Source organism: Lepus europaeus, chromosome 19 (genome assembly GCF_033115175.1).
Source record: "Lepus europaeus isolate LE1 chromosome 19, mLepTim1.pri, whole genome shotgun sequence".
Lineage (NCBI taxonomy): Eukaryota > Metazoa > Chordata > Mammalia > Lagomorpha > Leporidae > Lepus > Lepus europaeus.
The window spans coordinates 61034726-61050575 of NC_084845.1; the positions used below are offsets into that span (position 1 = coordinate 61034726).

The 15850-nt window shown below is 52.9% G+C and overlaps 1 protein-coding gene across 4 annotated transcripts; it reads right to left on the reverse strand.

Annotated features, from left to right (window-relative positions):
- Positions 1-137: 137 nt before the first annotated feature.
- TMEM231 (transmembrane protein 231) lies at positions 138-15850 on the reverse strand. 4 transcript variants are annotated; one of them, XM_062176862.1, is made up of 7 exons: positions 15635-15850; positions 15493-15551; positions 5975-6103; positions 5543-5686; positions 3669-3750; positions 2195-2300; positions 138-1838 (listed from the first exon to the last, which is right to left on the reverse strand). In XM_062176862.1, exons 1-7 carry the CDS (start codon positions 15771-15773, stop codon positions 1658-1660), a joined length of 840 nt encoding a protein of 279 aa, XP_062032846.1. In that variant the 5' UTR covers positions 15774-15850; the 3' UTR covers positions 138-1657. The 4 variants fall into 4 exon arrangements, with proteins under 4 accessions (XP_062032846.1, XP_062032845.1, XP_062032848.1 ...); XM_062176861.1 differs by having other exon boundaries at positions 15382-15551; XM_062176864.1 differs by lacking the exon at positions 2195-2300 and having other exon boundaries at positions 138-1723; positions 15382-15551.

The window sequence follows — 15850 nt, forward strand, 5'->3', positions numbered from 1 at the left end:
CTCCAAGGTCTTTGGGCAGAGCCTTGGCAAAGCAAGGCAGCTGTGAGTAACCGGGAGAAGCGCGCACAAACCCGGTCCTCCCCACCCTTCCCCCACCTCGCCTTTCCCCCCTAAAAGGCCACATGCAACCTTCCATTTGAAACACTTTAATTAGAAAGTTATAAAACATCAAGTCTTTTATACAAATTTTGCATTAGAATAACTTAAACACAAAGCAATGTGTATACACATTTTTACCCATCTCTCCACATCTTGTTACGTTTTTTGTAATTTAAACTGGAAAACATTTTCGTTTGAATCTCAGGGAAAAAAATGTAGGCATATAAATAGCCCTAAATATTACAAGAAAAGAAAGAAGAACCAGTGATGGGGCATTTTTTCTGCTTGAATACTTCAAAAGAGCTTTGTTTCCAAATCTCTTGATTAGCCTGGAAAAAATAAGATGCTTTGGAAACAGGACCTGAAGCTCCAGGGTAAACCGAGGCACATGGCATTCGTGGGTGGGCATGAAGCGTGGATCACAGGGGGGGGTGTCCTTCCAGCGCCAACGAAGCAGAGCTGGCTGTCCTCTGGGGAGCCTGACGCGTCCCCAGGGCGAGTGGGGAGCTGAGCAGTCTGCTGTGCAGTACAGGCCCACGAGAGCCGGGAGTCGCTTCTCCCGCTTCTCGCTCAGCCCTGCAGGTAGCCTGGCTGCACTGGACTGCGGGGGTTGGCACCCTCCTCACTCCCTCACTGCTCCTGTGTCCTCCCCCAGGCTGCCCACTGGGATGGGCACCCTACTCTCTTGTCAAGGAACTGGGCTTCCCGCTAGCCCTCCAAATAAACCCTGCTGTTGCCAGGCAGCGGGAGCCAAGACCAACAACAACTCCTCTGTCACCCAGGTCCTTTGCAGGAAGGGGGAGGGCTGTCGGGGAGGAGGAGTGGCAAGTGTCCAGGCCGTTGGGTGAGGGCCAGGGAGAAAGAACCTGTTGTTACCATCCCAACCTCCCCCTCGCCTGCAGAGGGGTCTGTGAATGGAACGGCAGGCTGACTTCAGCCTGCTGCTGCAGCGCACAGACAGAGGGCAAAAGGCAGGGCCAAGAGCCAGGGATAAAGGCTGCTCAGCCAAGCCCACGACAGACGGCTGTCTGTTAGACTGAGGGCAGGTGGATGGTCCTGGTGTCCTGGGGTCAGCCCCTCTCTGCCCCCTGGGCCTGACCCCTCCTTTCTCCAGCCAGAGGCCTCCATTCTGGCAATCAAAGCTCTGAACGGGAACTGTAGATGCCCAGGAGTGGAAAGTGCTAGTGATTTGCCTTTGTCATGAGAGCTCCGAAAAGAGTGAAAAACAGTGGTTTACAATGGAGGGAAGAAATGCTTAGTGTTTCTGAGTTCAAGACAGGAAAAGTCTTTGCTGGACTACAGATGCGACTCTTTCCAAGCTGTCTGAACTGACTGCAGTTTCCCCCTGAAATTTAAGTGTAAGGCAGAAGAAGAAAAGAAACAGAGAATGCTAGCCTCAGGGAAGCCTCTGAGCTCTGTACACACCAGGTCCCTGACCGTTCTGGAGGCGCCTGCACATCTGGAAGGAGCTGCTCTTTGTCCCTGGGGGGAACCACACACAAGCCCCCATGTGTTCAGGGTCCTCTGCAGAGACGTGCCTGGCTAGCGCGAGGCGGGCTTAGGACAGGTGCTCCTTGCGCGGATCTGCCCAGGGCGTTGCTGTCACGGGGATTGTGGTCACCACCTGATTTTGAAACACAAATACTTTGATTCTCTCAAACACCCAGAGGAAGATGAGCAGGATGCTGACATACTGGATCCAGGCAAACTTGATCATCTCCCAGAAGCCTGGCTGGTAGGTGGGGAGGGTTAAGGAGTAGCAAAGGACAAGCCGTGAGGAGGAGCTACACCAAAGTTTGGGTCTGGCAGGAAATAGCAAGAATGTTTCAAATGCCCTTAAGAGAAAAGGGATCATAAATGCTCATTAAATCATCAATATGGATACTGACCTCAAAGAGTCTCAGCAAGAAAGATCAACAGGAAATGAGTTTGTTTTCCTGTACCAAAGGCAGGCAGACAGTCACTTGTGCGGGCTGTGACGCCGTTGCCGTTTCCAGCCCAGGGCTTCCCACATGCGAGCCCAGGAGGGGACAGGGAAGGGGCTTTCCTTCCCTCGTGCAGCCTGAGCCCTACAGGCCTCCAACAGAAAGGATATGAAATGACTTCCACAGGGTATCGGATGACAGCGTTAATCACGAACGGAGCCTCCGCGGCCCTGCCCACCAGCCAGATGGGGTGGGGGTCACTCAGGACAGTGGTGACTGCAACACAATCACTGATCATTAATCCAGGACGGACCCCCTGGCCAAAAGGTGACAAGGGCTATAAACATCCCTCCTTACGTACCTGAAGGGATCACCCTGCACTTCTGTAACTCGAATGAAAAATTTTAAAAGAAAGAGGACTTGTGTGGGCAAAGGCACTCCCGTGTTATCTGCAAAAATACCTCTGTTAAAGCCATATCAAAAGCACAGCACCAGATTGCATTCTGTGGGACTGCAGCGTGGCTACCCGAGGGATGGCATGCTGCCACTCAGGACAGTGCAGCAGTGTGGGGGGAATATTGATATGCCACTGTTAAATAAATTAAGAGAGAAAAAAAAGCTAATGTGGATCCCAAAGTGTTTCCACACTGTAACAGTTAAATACACAAATATATATATATATATTTTACAGGCAGAGTGGACAGAGAGAGAGACAGAGAGAAAGGTCTTCCATTACGTTGGTTCACCCTCCAATGGCCACTGTGGCCGGCGCACCACGCCGATCCAAAGCCAGGAGCCAGGTGCTTCTCCTGGTCTCCCATGCGGGTGCAGGGACCAAGCACTTGGGCCATCCTCCACTGCCTTCCCGGGCCACAGCAGAGAGCTGGGCTGGAAGAGGAGCAACCGGGACAGAACCAGCGCCCCAACTGGGACTAGAACCCGGTGTGCTGGCGCCGCAGGCGGAGGATTAGCCTAGTGAGCCGCGGCACCGGCCAAAATACACAAGTATGTATTTTGTAAAAACCCATACATGGATCAAAAGTGAATGGAATAAGGGGGTTGTAGTGTGTTTTGGCTCTGTCTTAATGCGTCCTGTGTTGTTGGAATGCTGTTGACTCTGTATGATCTAAAAGTAGAGAGAAACCCTGGAACTGAACTCCTTCCACGCGCGCATGTCTGAGCGTGGTACCCACGACGTCTGGTTGTTGCCAAGCAGCAGGTTAGAGGCCTCTGGAGACAACTTCAGGCCCGCGAGCAGCACCGTGGGGCTCTGCGGGCAGTGCCAGTGCCCCACCTGCCAGTCAGGACCGCAGCTTCTATTCCCAGGGGCTGCTGGCACGCGCTGAGCTGCCAACACGCTTGGTTTCTTCTGAAAACAACAGACCGCAATCGCCCCTCATCTCCCACAGGTGTGGTAGGAGCAACAACTTAATTAACCTTTTTTTTTTTTTTTTTAAGGAAATCACCAAGCCAGTGATGGCATAAGCATAGCAATTAATCATTAACGGACCAGAGGAGTGGGGGGCGGGGTCTGAAGACACAAAAGGACCACTGTGGTCGCAGGGTTCCTAGCCTGTTCTCCCGTGACCCGCACCAGGCTGGAAGGCGCTGGAGTGGGGCTGAGGGCGAGCTCCCCACACTCACCATTCCTTTCCTGGTAGGCAGCAGCAATGCGGGTGAGGTCGTAGTCTTGGGCGAAAGGGCTGGTGCCGTTGATCACAGACACCTGGGGCACAGTGGGAGGCCGTGGGTGAGTCCTTGGGAGGCTTCTCCCTCCCCCCGCTCCCCACCTGCCCGCCCAGCCTGCTCCCAGACACCACCGTCTCGCTCTCGATGGCCTATTCCAGGAGCAACAGCTTTTTCTTCAAAGATATATTAATAAACTGCTTACTCTCAGTCCTTCCTGTTGTGGGTCAGCATCCAGCATTTAGGGGTTTTAAAGCTGTGTGTAAAATTCCACTTTCTGGTGGACTTTCACGCTAATGGCTAACATGCCCCTGTCAGGGGAGGCCTGAATTAGATGCCCGGCTCCAGCTTCTGACTTCAGCTCCCCCACAACGCAGACCCTGGGAGGCGCAGCAGTGATGGTTCGAGTACTCGGGTCCCTGCCACCCACATGGGAGACCTGGACTGAGTTCCCAGCTCCCAGCTCTGACCCTTTGGCCATCGTGGGCATTTGGAGAGCTGTCAGCCTCTCAAGTACATTTGTTTTTAAAAAGAAAAGTAGGCCGGCGCCATGGCTCAATAGGCTAATCCTCCGCCTTGCGGCGCCGGCACACCGGGTTCTAGTCCCAGTCGGGGCACCGATCCTGTCCCGGTTGCCCCTCTTCCAGGCCAGCTCTCTGCTGTGGCCCGGGAGTGCAGTGGAGGATGGCCCAAGTCCTTGGGCCCTGCACCCCATGGGAGACCAGGAGAAGCACCTGGCTCCTGCCATCGGATCAGCGCGGTGCGCCGGCCACAGCGCGCCAGCCGCGGCGGCCATTGGAGGGTGAACCAATGGCAAAAGGAAGACCTTTCTCTCTGTCTCTCTCTCTCACTGTCCACTCTGCCTGTCAAAAAAAAAAAAAAAAAAAAAGAAAAGAAAAGTAACATGTCGCTGGTTATTACAGGCTGTTCCGGGCAAACTGGGTTTCTGGCCACCCTAGCTATAATCAATGTGAATAAGGGGGCAAGACTGAAAAGCATCAACTTAACCCAGACTTTGTATCTGAAGATTTATATACCAAATTATACCAAATAAAATTAGAAGATGGAAAATTAGGAGATGGAAAATCATTTCCTGCTTCAAAGGATTATTTTTTTAGTAACTTTTTTTTTTTTTTACAGGCAGAGTGGACAGTAAAAGAGAGAGACAGAAAGGTCTTCCTTTTTGCCCTTGGTTCACCCGCCAATGGCCGCTGCGGCAGGCTCATCATGCTGATCCGAAGCCAGGAGCCAGGTGCTTCTCCTGGTCTCCCATGCGGTGCAGGGCCCAAGCACTTGGGCCATCCTCCACTGCCTTCCCGGGCCATAGCAGAGAGCTGGCCTGGAAGAGGGGCAACCGGGACAGAATCCGGCGCCCCAACCGGGACTAGAACCCGGTGTGCCGGTGCCACAAAGTGGAGGATTAGCCTGTTAAGCCATGGCACTGGCCCACTTCAAAGGATTATATGCTTACTATTTGCTCTGTATTTACTTCCATCTCTACATTAAAAAGAGATAAAAGACAGCATTCAGAGACGAGCAAAGAAAAAGGTAAAGCAGCTAGAAATGTGGTCCATTTAAAAAAATTAAAGGAGTTTTTTTTTTTCACATTGGAATAGTACTGGTGTTTCCAACTTTCATTTCTAAGAACTGTATAAACAGTAACATACATGAGGTTTTCAAAAAATTGGCAGAAAATGCCTATTATGGAGAAATTATGCACAGATTTCAAAGACTTTTTTGCACCAAAATAAACTTCTCTTTCCATTCCATCGCCCACAGCCTTTCTGAAGTGCTCTCGTGGAACAAAGCAGCTGCGCGTGAACCCGCCTTACGTTGTACCGGACGTCAAGGCCGCCGTAGCTGAGCGGCTGCCTCTGCTGCAGCCTCAGGTCTCCGTTCATGTACAGCTGGGACCCGGGGACGGCGAACGAGGACTGCAGGAACGCCATGCTCTGCATCGCGAACGTCGCCATCCTCTGAAAGCACAAGAAGCAGCGAGCAGGTCCGAGCGGCTCCGGGTTCCCAGAGTCACCCGTCCATGGTGACTCCCACACCTTCAGCTGGGCAGGTAGCACTCTGCCCCAACCCCCGACTCCCCCACAGCGCCTGTGAACTAGTGACCCCAAGGGAAAACTTCTTAGCTGCCTCAGTCAAACCACCACCCTCATCCGGGAAAGAGCCTTCTGCTGTGCTAATCCTACAGGGCTCTGGTCTGTTGCAGGACAGGTGGGAGAAGGTGGGCCTCCCTAAGCCCCGAGACTCACGTGCAGCTGGTAGGAGAAAGTCAGGATGAGCTGCACACCGAGAACGTGTTCCGTGGGCTGCAGGGGGAGCTCCAGGCTGAAATGCAGCACGTCCATTTTCCCATCTTGGTTCCGGTCTTCTTCTCTAGTCTGGGAAAGCCACAGGGGGCCGGGGGCCCGGTTCTCACTGAGTCTGGGAAGCAGCCACATCACTGTTGCACAAACACAATGACCCAGGGTCCCGCTGAACCCGGGCGCCAGCTCCCTCACCGCGACCAAGAAAGAAAAACAAACAGCCCTGGGGGAAGAGACACAGTGGATGTGGTCCCTGAACTGCACTTGGGCTCTGCAGATGCTCGGGGCTGAACTGGATGGGCACTTGCAGGGGCCAGAACAGCCGCCGGCAGCTGCACAGCCTGCGTCTCCTCTGATCGGCTCATTTTGTCCGGTTTTGTTTTGTTACTTGAGTTTTTCTTTTTCATAGATATGCCTGAGTTAGTATCGAAAATTTAAGTAGCCCCTGAAAACTGCTACTTCTCCAGAAGCCAATTTTCTAAAGCAGAAAAAAAAAAAAAAAAAAAAAACCACCACCCCCAAACTAACTGATGTGTTCTCCAAGCCAACGGCAGATCACCAGGCATCCCGCCATTCATGTTAGACTTTTTTTTTTTTTTAAAGATTTATTTATTTGAAAGTCAGAGTTACACAGAGAGGAGAGGCAGACAGAGAGGTCTTCCAACTTCCATTCACTGGTTCACTCCCAACTGCCCACAACGGCTGGAGCTGCACCGATCTGGAGCCAGGAGCCAGGAACTTCCTCCCGGTCTCCCATGTGGGTGCAGGGCCCAAGGACTTGGGCCATCTTCTATTGCTATCCCAGGCTATAGCAGAGAGCTGGATCGGAAGTAGAACAGCCAGGACTCGAACTGGTGCCCATATGGGATGCCAGCGTTTCAGGCCAGGGCTTTCACCTGCTGTGCCACAGTGCCGGTCCCTCATGTTAGACTTTCAAGCTGGGTGCATCCTCCAGTGCCAATCAACAAAATGAAAACAGAAGCTACGTACAATCAGCAGGACGTTAATACCACAGATTCTCTACATCTCAGACATGAAGGTGAGAAAAACAGGCGTCGGTGTGGGGGGTTCAGTTCAGAGCTCACAGTTCACATGGACGCAGGGGGTGGAAAATGTTCTTCAGCCACTCTTCCGGCCTTGCCCGATGGAGATCCCAATACGCCGGGTACCGAGATGTGATCATGGCCAGCATCGTTCGTCGGCACAGCTCCGAGCTGATGGCCACAGCCGTTCCTTTGCCCCTGCAGGTTCCCAGAAGGATTCTCCCGGGCCACCCGGCACTCCCATCTGAGGCCCGTGTCCCATCTCACGCTGCTTTCCAGCACCGCCATTCCGAGAGGAAGAGATTCTTGTTCTTCTTCAGGCTAATAAGGCCATTGGAGATGAGGATGTCGTCACTAGTTTCCAGAACTTGTCAGTCATCCCCTTCCTGCTGGCCAATACGGTCCTCGTCTGGGCCCTGTGACAGAGAGACCGCTCCTCCTTCCTCTGTTGGGTACCACTCACTCGTGCTGCTCGTCAGCTTCACAGGTGCACGGGTGATTGACAGCAGGATGGACAAGAGGCTGCCTTGTCTTCCCTCGACTTTTCTTCAGCTGGTATTGGGAAGATCCAGAAGGCAATGTGGGGTTAACTCTCCATAATGGACCCATGCCCCCGGAGCTATCAGCTGGACTGGAAGATAGGAGATCAAGTTTCTCAGCTCCCAGGAGAGACGAGTTGTCAGGAGAAAAAATGCCAGAAGAATCCAGATTCCAAGATAGTGTGTGTGAGAAAGAAACTTGCTTCATTTGATCTTTATAATACATAGCAAGCCTAAGGGAAGGGGAGCAGGCATTATCCCCACTGTGCAGGGGAGACAATCAAGGCTCCGGGAAGCTGCAGGATTTATCAAGAGGTGCAGTTCGTAATAAAAAGGTGGGGTTTGAGATCAGGTCTTTGATGTCAAATCTGGCCCTCCTTCCCTGGATTAACATGTCTGGACTTAAAAAAAAAAAAAAAAATAGAGAAGCTGCTGGAAAGGACAATTCTTACTGCAGAAAAGGCAGCACCCTGAGCATAACCCTGTACACCTGCTCGTGTGCACACTTCCACTCCAAGTCCCCAGGGGACAGAGATCTGACGTGACTACTTGTTAGATGTGCAGATCAACCTGTCCAGTGCTTTCTGGCATACTCCAATGTGCCAGGCACTGCTGAGGGCAAAGTCTCCATCTGAATGGATCTTACATTCCCAGCCAGAAAGAAGAAAGACATCAGCCAACAAATAAATACGCAGCAACATCAGGTAGTGATATGGTCCACAAAGGAAAATGAATCACGAGGGTAGAATGAAACAGAAAATTTCTCACCCAGTATCCAGGACGACCTGACTCTGGCGACCTGAATGAACGCAGCCTCTGTGGGGAGGGGGTGCTGGCTGGCGAAGCTCTCACGCTCTGAGTGCATCGAGGCCAGGGCAGCTGGGGGCAATGAGCAAAGAGGGCACTGGAAGGCGGGCCGAGAGCGAGCCTAGGAGCAAAGATGGCCAGACTCCACAAACAAGCCCTCCACCAAGCTATGTGCTAGCCCCCTGAGAGCTGGCAAAGGTGGGCTACGTGCTTGAGGCATTGCTTGGACCACGGGTGAAATCAGTTATTTAATTCCAACTCAAAGGAAGCTTAACATACGTGCCACAGCCATGAAGGCAGGCACTCAGAGAGCTACAGATTCTGTGTCAGAATCTAAAATCCAATGGGTGCGTTTTGCTAAGAGGAGTCACAAATCATACCAGCACTGTTATGTTGGGAGGGACATGTACGATTTCAAACAATTTTTAGGCCCACTGTGCCATGCTCCAGCAGAGCTGTAGGTACTACCGTGCCTTGTGCTGGTCACAGACTGAGGCTGAGAGACTGGGATCTGGGTGTGCTGACCCCTGAATCAGTGCTCACGAGACTGCTGTGGCTAAAGGAGCATCAGTATTTACAGATGCAGATGAAACCAATGCTAATGTTCCAGAAAGAAAAACGCACATCGGTCTACCTGTGTCAATCAGGAAAACCGAAATGAACACAGTTCCTCCAACAGGGAGTTAGGGACAGGAGTCTGATGTAGCTGCTAAGACAGCTCTTGTGGGGAGGGTGCTGTGGTACACCGGGCCGGGCTGCCACTCAGGATGCCAGCATAATGGAGGGCAACTCCACTTCTGATCCAGCTTCCTGCTAGTAAATCCTATTGTCGCTCAAGTACTTGGGCCCTTGCCATCCACGTAGGAGACCCGGATGGAGTTCCGGGCTTGTGGCTTTGGCCTGGTGCACCCCTGGCTGTTGCAGGCATGTGGGAAGCAAACAGAGAAGATACCTCTACCTCACTGTCTTTATGCCTTTCAAATAAGATGTACAAATAAAAAAAAAATTTAAAATACACAGGGAGGGGCCAGTGCTGTGGTACAGTGGGTTAACGCTCTGGCCTGAAGTGCCGGCATCCCATATGGGCACTGGTTCGAGATCTGCTGCTCTACTTCTGATCCAGCTCTCTGCTATGGCCTGGAAAAGCAGTAGAAGATAGACCAAGCCCTTGGGCCCCTGCACCCATGTGGAGACCCGGAGGAAGCTCCTGGCTGCTGGCTTCGGATTGGCTCAACTCCGGCCGTTGCAGCCATCTGTGGAGTGAACCGGCAAATGGAAGACCTCTCTCTCTCACTCGGCCTCTCCTCTCTCTGTGTAACTCTGAATTTGAAATAAATAAATAAATCTTTAAAAAAAAATACAGGGAAAAATTAGAAACATAAATATTAGAAGACTAAAGAGGCCAAAAGGGAATACAGGTTATATACAGAAATGACAGCCCCAGGGAGCAGCTCCCAAAGCTAGGGCAAGAGCAGAAAGGCAAGAGCCTGGAGTTATCAGATCCTAGAGGCTTGAAGCAGCAGCCCCGGGGAGCTGGAACTTGGACCTCAAGAAGGGAGTGATGCCTGCTGGCGCCGGTGCCTTCAGAGCCAGGGGGAGAACGTGGGGAGGGGACCTGTAAGGTGGCAGGAGAGAGCAGTCTCTTAGACCTGCCTCTGTTTGCTCGCTGTCCCTGTCTGCGTCACCCCAGCAACTGTTCATCCTGGCTGTGGTTTCTTTTCCCACTCCTAGCACAAGGCTCATTGTGCCTCCTACTGGCGGAGCGGGAAAGGGCCACTTGGCTGTAGGAGATGCCGCGAACTGCACAATGCGACTGCAGAGTGGGCGTGTGCCATGCCTGCATCCCATGCCGGGAGTTCCAGGTTCCTGGCTTTGGCCTGGTCCAGCTCTGGCTGTTTCAGATACTGGGGGCGTGAATCAGCGATGGAAGGTCTCTCTGTCTCTGTGTCTTTCAAATAAAGCAAAAATAAATACTTTAAAAAAAAAAAAAAAAGCTCAGATGTTTCTAGTCAAATCAGTCCTGACTTGTTACATCTTGACCCATCCAGGATTTTGCAGTATCTGATGGTCTGTTGGAATTTTGTGTGGTATCTATTCATTATTGATTTATGAAAAGCTAGTTTCCTACAATGTCCACTTCACAATATATGATGATACTTCCAAATGTCCGTGGAAAAATGGAATTAAGGGGCTGGGGCAGTGGGTTAATCAGCCTCCTGTGACATCGGCATCCCATATGAGCACTACTTTGAGTCCTGGCTGTTCCACTTCAGATCCAGCTCCCTGTTATTGTGCCTGGGAACACAGCGGAAGACGGCCCAAGCACTTGGATCCCTGCACCCATGTGGGAGACCAGGAAGCAGCTCTTGACTCCTGGCTTCAGAGTGGCCCAACGCAGGCTTTCGCAGCCATCCAAGGAGTGAACCAGCAGTTGGAAGATCTCTCTTCTCCTCTCTCTGTAACTCTGCCTTTCAAATAAATACAACCAACAAATAATCAAAAAGAAAAATGCAGTTAAGAGATAAATTTATTGGGGCACAAAAAAACTGTGCAAGCCCCGCATAGTTGTTTTCGCCATGTGCACTCTCTGAATTTTTCAGACTCCGCCCTCATACTTGTTATCCCTTGGTGCTTTTTGTCCCCTTTTATACTGGAGATTCTCCTGGTATCAGTCTTTGAGTCTCTAGCAAAGCAGGGACACTGCTTCGTGGTTCCTAGAGTCATCAAATCCTCGCTACCTGGTTTTCAAGGAATCTGACACCTCAATTACAAAATGCACCATTCTTCTTCTTCTTCTTCTTCTTCTACTTCTTCTTCTTCTTTTTTTTTTTTTTTTTTTTTTTTTTGACAGTTAGTGAGAGAGAGAGAGAGAGACAGAGAGAAAGTCTTCCTTCCGTTGGTTCACCCCCCAAATGGCTGGCATGGCTGGAGCTTTGCCAATCCGAAGCCAGGAGCCAGGCACTTCCTCCTGGTCTCCCATGTGGGTGCAGGGCCCAAGCACTTGGGCCATCCTCCACTGCCTTCCTGGGCCACAGCAGAGAGCTGGACTGGAAGAGGAGCAGCTGGGACTAGAACCCGGCGCCCATATGGGATGCTGGCGCCGCAGGCGGAGGATTAGCCAAGTGAGCTGCGGCGCCGGCCCCAAAATGCACCATTATTCTGTCTGCCAGTAAGAAAGGAAGAGCACTTCCAATTAAACTATGACCCTGCGCTTTCCAATCCCTTCGAGTAGTTTACACCTGATGAGATGGATGCTAGATTTACACATATTTATATCACATACCACAGTCACCATGACTCAGTCAATGACCTCCATACTTTTCCACACGATTCTGTCCTGTCACTGAATATGCTGGTGATGTGACATTTCACATTTATTTACTTTCATTTTATTTGAAAGGCAGAGAGACAGAGAGGTAGTGACAGAGATCTCTAACCTACTTGTCCACTCCTTAAATGCCTGCAACAGCCAGGGCTGGACCAGGCCAAAACCAGGAGCCCGGGACTCACTCCAGGTCTCCCATGTGGGTGGCAGGACCCAACCACGTGAGCCTTCAGTGCTGCCTCCCAGGGTGCACGTTAGTTGGATGCTGGTGCTGGAAGCGGAGCCAGGCCTCGAATCCAGGCACTAGGATATGGGATGCAGGCGTCTTAACCCCAGGGCACCAAACGTCCACCCGGTGATCCCACTTCAAAAACAATTCACAAAGTGAACTACAATGCATCATTCTGGGCAGTGCAGCAGGCTTCCCGGTCATTTGGACCTAGTCTGTTGGAAAACGCTGCTTGGGAGAGGCTGAAATACCGCTTCGCTGCTGCCCTGGGGCTTTCTTTCAAGCAGCTCCTGAGTCTCCTGCAAGCTGTGAAGCTGCACAGTGGCTGTGTGCAGCGGGAGACAACGAGGACTCTGCAGAGCCTGCGCCCTGGCCGGCAGCTAGCGTCAGACACCGCGGGCAGGAAGACACCGTGGTTTCGGAGGCACAGACATGCGGCGACCCCACTTACCCCCAGCATCCTCTTGGAGCCCGCGGCACTTAACTTCTCCCGGCCCCCACACGGCTTCAAGAGCCGCGTCAGGCCCCTCAAGGGAAAAGGTCACCTGCTTTCTTCTTCTCACCCTCAAAACGGCAACCAACAACAGCTGGACTTGGAAGGCACCAAAGGCAAGTGTGGGGCGAGTGTGGTGCTGCAGAGGCTCCATTGCTGCTTGGGACACCCACCTCCCCAGCTGCAGAGCCAGACTTTGAGCCCTGGTCCTCCACGACCCAGCTCCCTGCTAATGCATCCTGGGAGGCAGCAGATGGTGGCTCACATGTTTGGAACCCTGAGAGACACGGAACTCTGGCTCCTGGCTTCAGTCTGGTCCAGCCCTGGCTGTTGCAGGCATCTGGGGAGTGAATCGGTGGATGAAGAACTCTCCCCTCGGCCAGCGCCATGGCTTAACAGGCTAATACTCCGCCTTGCAGTGCCGGCACACTGGGTTCTAGTCCCAGTTGGGGCACCGGATTCTATCCCGGTTGCCCCTCTTTCAGGCCAGCTCTCTGCTATGGCCCGGGAGTGCAGTGGAGGATGGCCCAAGTGCTTGGGCCCTGCACTCCATGGGAGACCAGGAGAAGCACCTGGCTCCTGGCTTCGGATCAGTGAGATGCGCCGGCCGCAGCGGCCATTGGAGGGTGAACCAGCGGCAAAAAGGAAGACCTTTCTCTCTGTCTCTCTCTCTCTCTCACTATCCACTCTGCCTGTCAAAAAAAAAAAAAAAAAGTATCTTATAAAATAATATTAATCAAAGAAAAGGGGGACTTTAGAGATGCTGTCCAAGGTGAGCTGACCAAAGCAGAACCCAGGCTGTTTGTGACTTCTGAGGCATTTTCCCAAATTAGCAGCCGCCAAGACGCCTCCCCGCATTGGGCCCAACCCTGACTGAGGACTGCTGTTTCTGTAGCTTCCTGGACAGTTTCGCAGACAGCTTGAAGCCAGTTGGGCTTTATGTTCAGAGTCAGAAAATAAAAGTATTTTGCTGTAACAAAGGTTGAGTCTAGGGGCCAGTGCTGTGGCATAGCAGGTAAAGCTGCCGTCTGCAGGGTCAGCATCCCAGGTGCTGGTTCGAGTCCCAGCTGCTCCACTTCCAATCCAGCTCTCTGCTGTGGCCTGGGAAAGCAGTAGAAGATGGCCCAAGTCCTTGGGCCCCTGCACCCGTGTGGCAGACCCGGCAGAAGCTCCTGGCTCCTGGCTTTGGACTGGTGCAGCTCTCGCTGTTGTGGCCAGTTGAGGAAGGAACCAGCGATGGAAGACCTCTGTCTCTCTCTCTCTCTGCCTTTCCTTTTTTCTCTGTGTAACTCTTTCAAATAAATAAATAAATCTTTTAAAAAAAAATTAAGAACTGGGGCTAGCGTTGTGGCACACTGGCTGTAGGGGGTAGGGGAAGAAAATATTCCATTTGGTGGTTCACTCCCCAAATGGCACAGTGGCCAGGGCTCAGACATGCTGAAGCCAGGAACCAGAAGCTTATTCCAGGTCTCCCACATGGATACAGGGCCCCAAGCACCTGGGCCATCCTCCACTGCTTTCCCAGGCAAATTAGCAGGGAGCTGGATAGGAAGTGGGGCAGCCAGGATTCAAACCAGTGCCCATAAGGAATGCCAGGGCTTTAACCCGCTGCACCACAGTGCCAGCCCCAAAATTACCCAGTATGAAAGTGATCTCATGGTATGGGTACCATAAACATTAAGAGTTAGTTTTGGCTTCTCATTAAAATTGGAACTGCATGCCAGATGCAAGGGGGAACCAGGGCAGCGCTCTGAAGGGAGTGGTTGGTTTCTGGTTGCAGAGCTAAGAGGCCAACAGCAGCTGTGTTGCACGAACCCGTAAAAACAATGAATGATTTTTCCTTGTCTTCACAATTATCTCAAGCCTGCATGGTATTTCTTAGACTCAAATAACCAGAAGCACATGATAGAGAGGAATATAAATATGTGAAAAAAAAAAAAACCTGGGGCTAATACTGTGGCACAGTGGGTTAGACCTCTGCCTGCAGCGCCAGCATCCCCTATTGGCACCGGTTCAAGTCTTGGCGGCTCCACTTCCAATCCTGCTCCCTGCCACTGTTCCTGGGAAAGCAGCAGAAGACGGCCCAAGTACCTGGGCCCCTGACACCGACGTGGGAAACTGAGTACTCTCCTAATTAAAATAAGTCAATAGGGGCTGGCGCTGTGGCGCAGCGGGTTAACGCCCTGGCCTGAAGCACCGGCATCCCATATGGGCACAGGTTTGAGACCCGTCTGATCCAGCTCTCTGCTGTGGCCTGGGAAAGCAGTGGAAGATGGCCCAAGTGCCTGGGCCCCTGCACCCACGTGGGAGACCCAGAAGAACCTCCTGGATCCTGGCTCTGGATCGGCGCAGCTCCGGCCGTTTCGGCCAATTGGGGAGTGAACCATCGGGTGGAAGACCTCTCTCCCTCTCGTTCTGCCTCTCTTTTCTCTGTGTAACTCTAATTTTCAAATACATAATAAATCTTTAAAAAAGCCAATAAATTCCAGAAGTAACCAGAGAAAAATTATCTGTAACAAACTTTCTAGTTATTCATACGACCTATCATCTTTTTGCTGGGAACATTTTTCACACGAGTTTGTCTTGTAGGCCACTCACCTCAAGGACGTGGAAGAAGGAAAACTAGAAATTTCAGCCCTCTTAAAGAAAAAGTCTCAATTTTACCCCGGACAGGTGCACGCTGGAGCAGCCTCTGAGATCCCCGGGGCAGGCTCACTCCGCCGGGGCCCTGCCGGGGAGCAGGTGCGGGGCGGCCCGGCCAGCAGCGCCTCGGCCTCCGAGGGTCAGTCCTGGCCGGAGACGCCCGCCCCGGCCCCCCGCACCAACGCGGCGGCACCGCGGGACCCGGGTCCGCACGCAGCACTGCCCGGCTACCCGGGCGTCTGGGGGAGCGGAATTCCAGGCGGGGGCCACGCACCGAGACGAGCGGGACGCGCAGGCGGTCCCCCTGCAGCCGGTTGAAGGCGGGGAAGGTGCTCCAGGCCAGGAAGCCGTCGCGCTCCGGCCCCAGCAGGGCCACGAGCAGTACCTGGTGCTGGAAGCGCACGGTCGGCTGCTCCTCGTAGCTGCTCCGCTTCAGCCAAAACCCTGAGAGAAGAAGGGCGTGGGGGCACCGGTCAGGCAGGCCGTCCCGAGGGCGGCGGGGGCGCGCACCGGCGGAGCAGGCTCACCGTGGCTCCGGAAGGCCACCAGCAGCGGCGGGATGTAGGTTAGCACGGCGGCCAGGAGCAGGAACAGCGCGGCCTTGGAGCAGAGCCCCGCGCGGTAGCCGCGCTCGGCCGGGTGGGAGTAGAGCTGGTACAGCGCCATGGACGGCGCACGCCGGGACCCCTACGCAAACCGAGAAGGGACGACCAAGTTTGGCTGCTCCCGGCTGCCATCGCCGC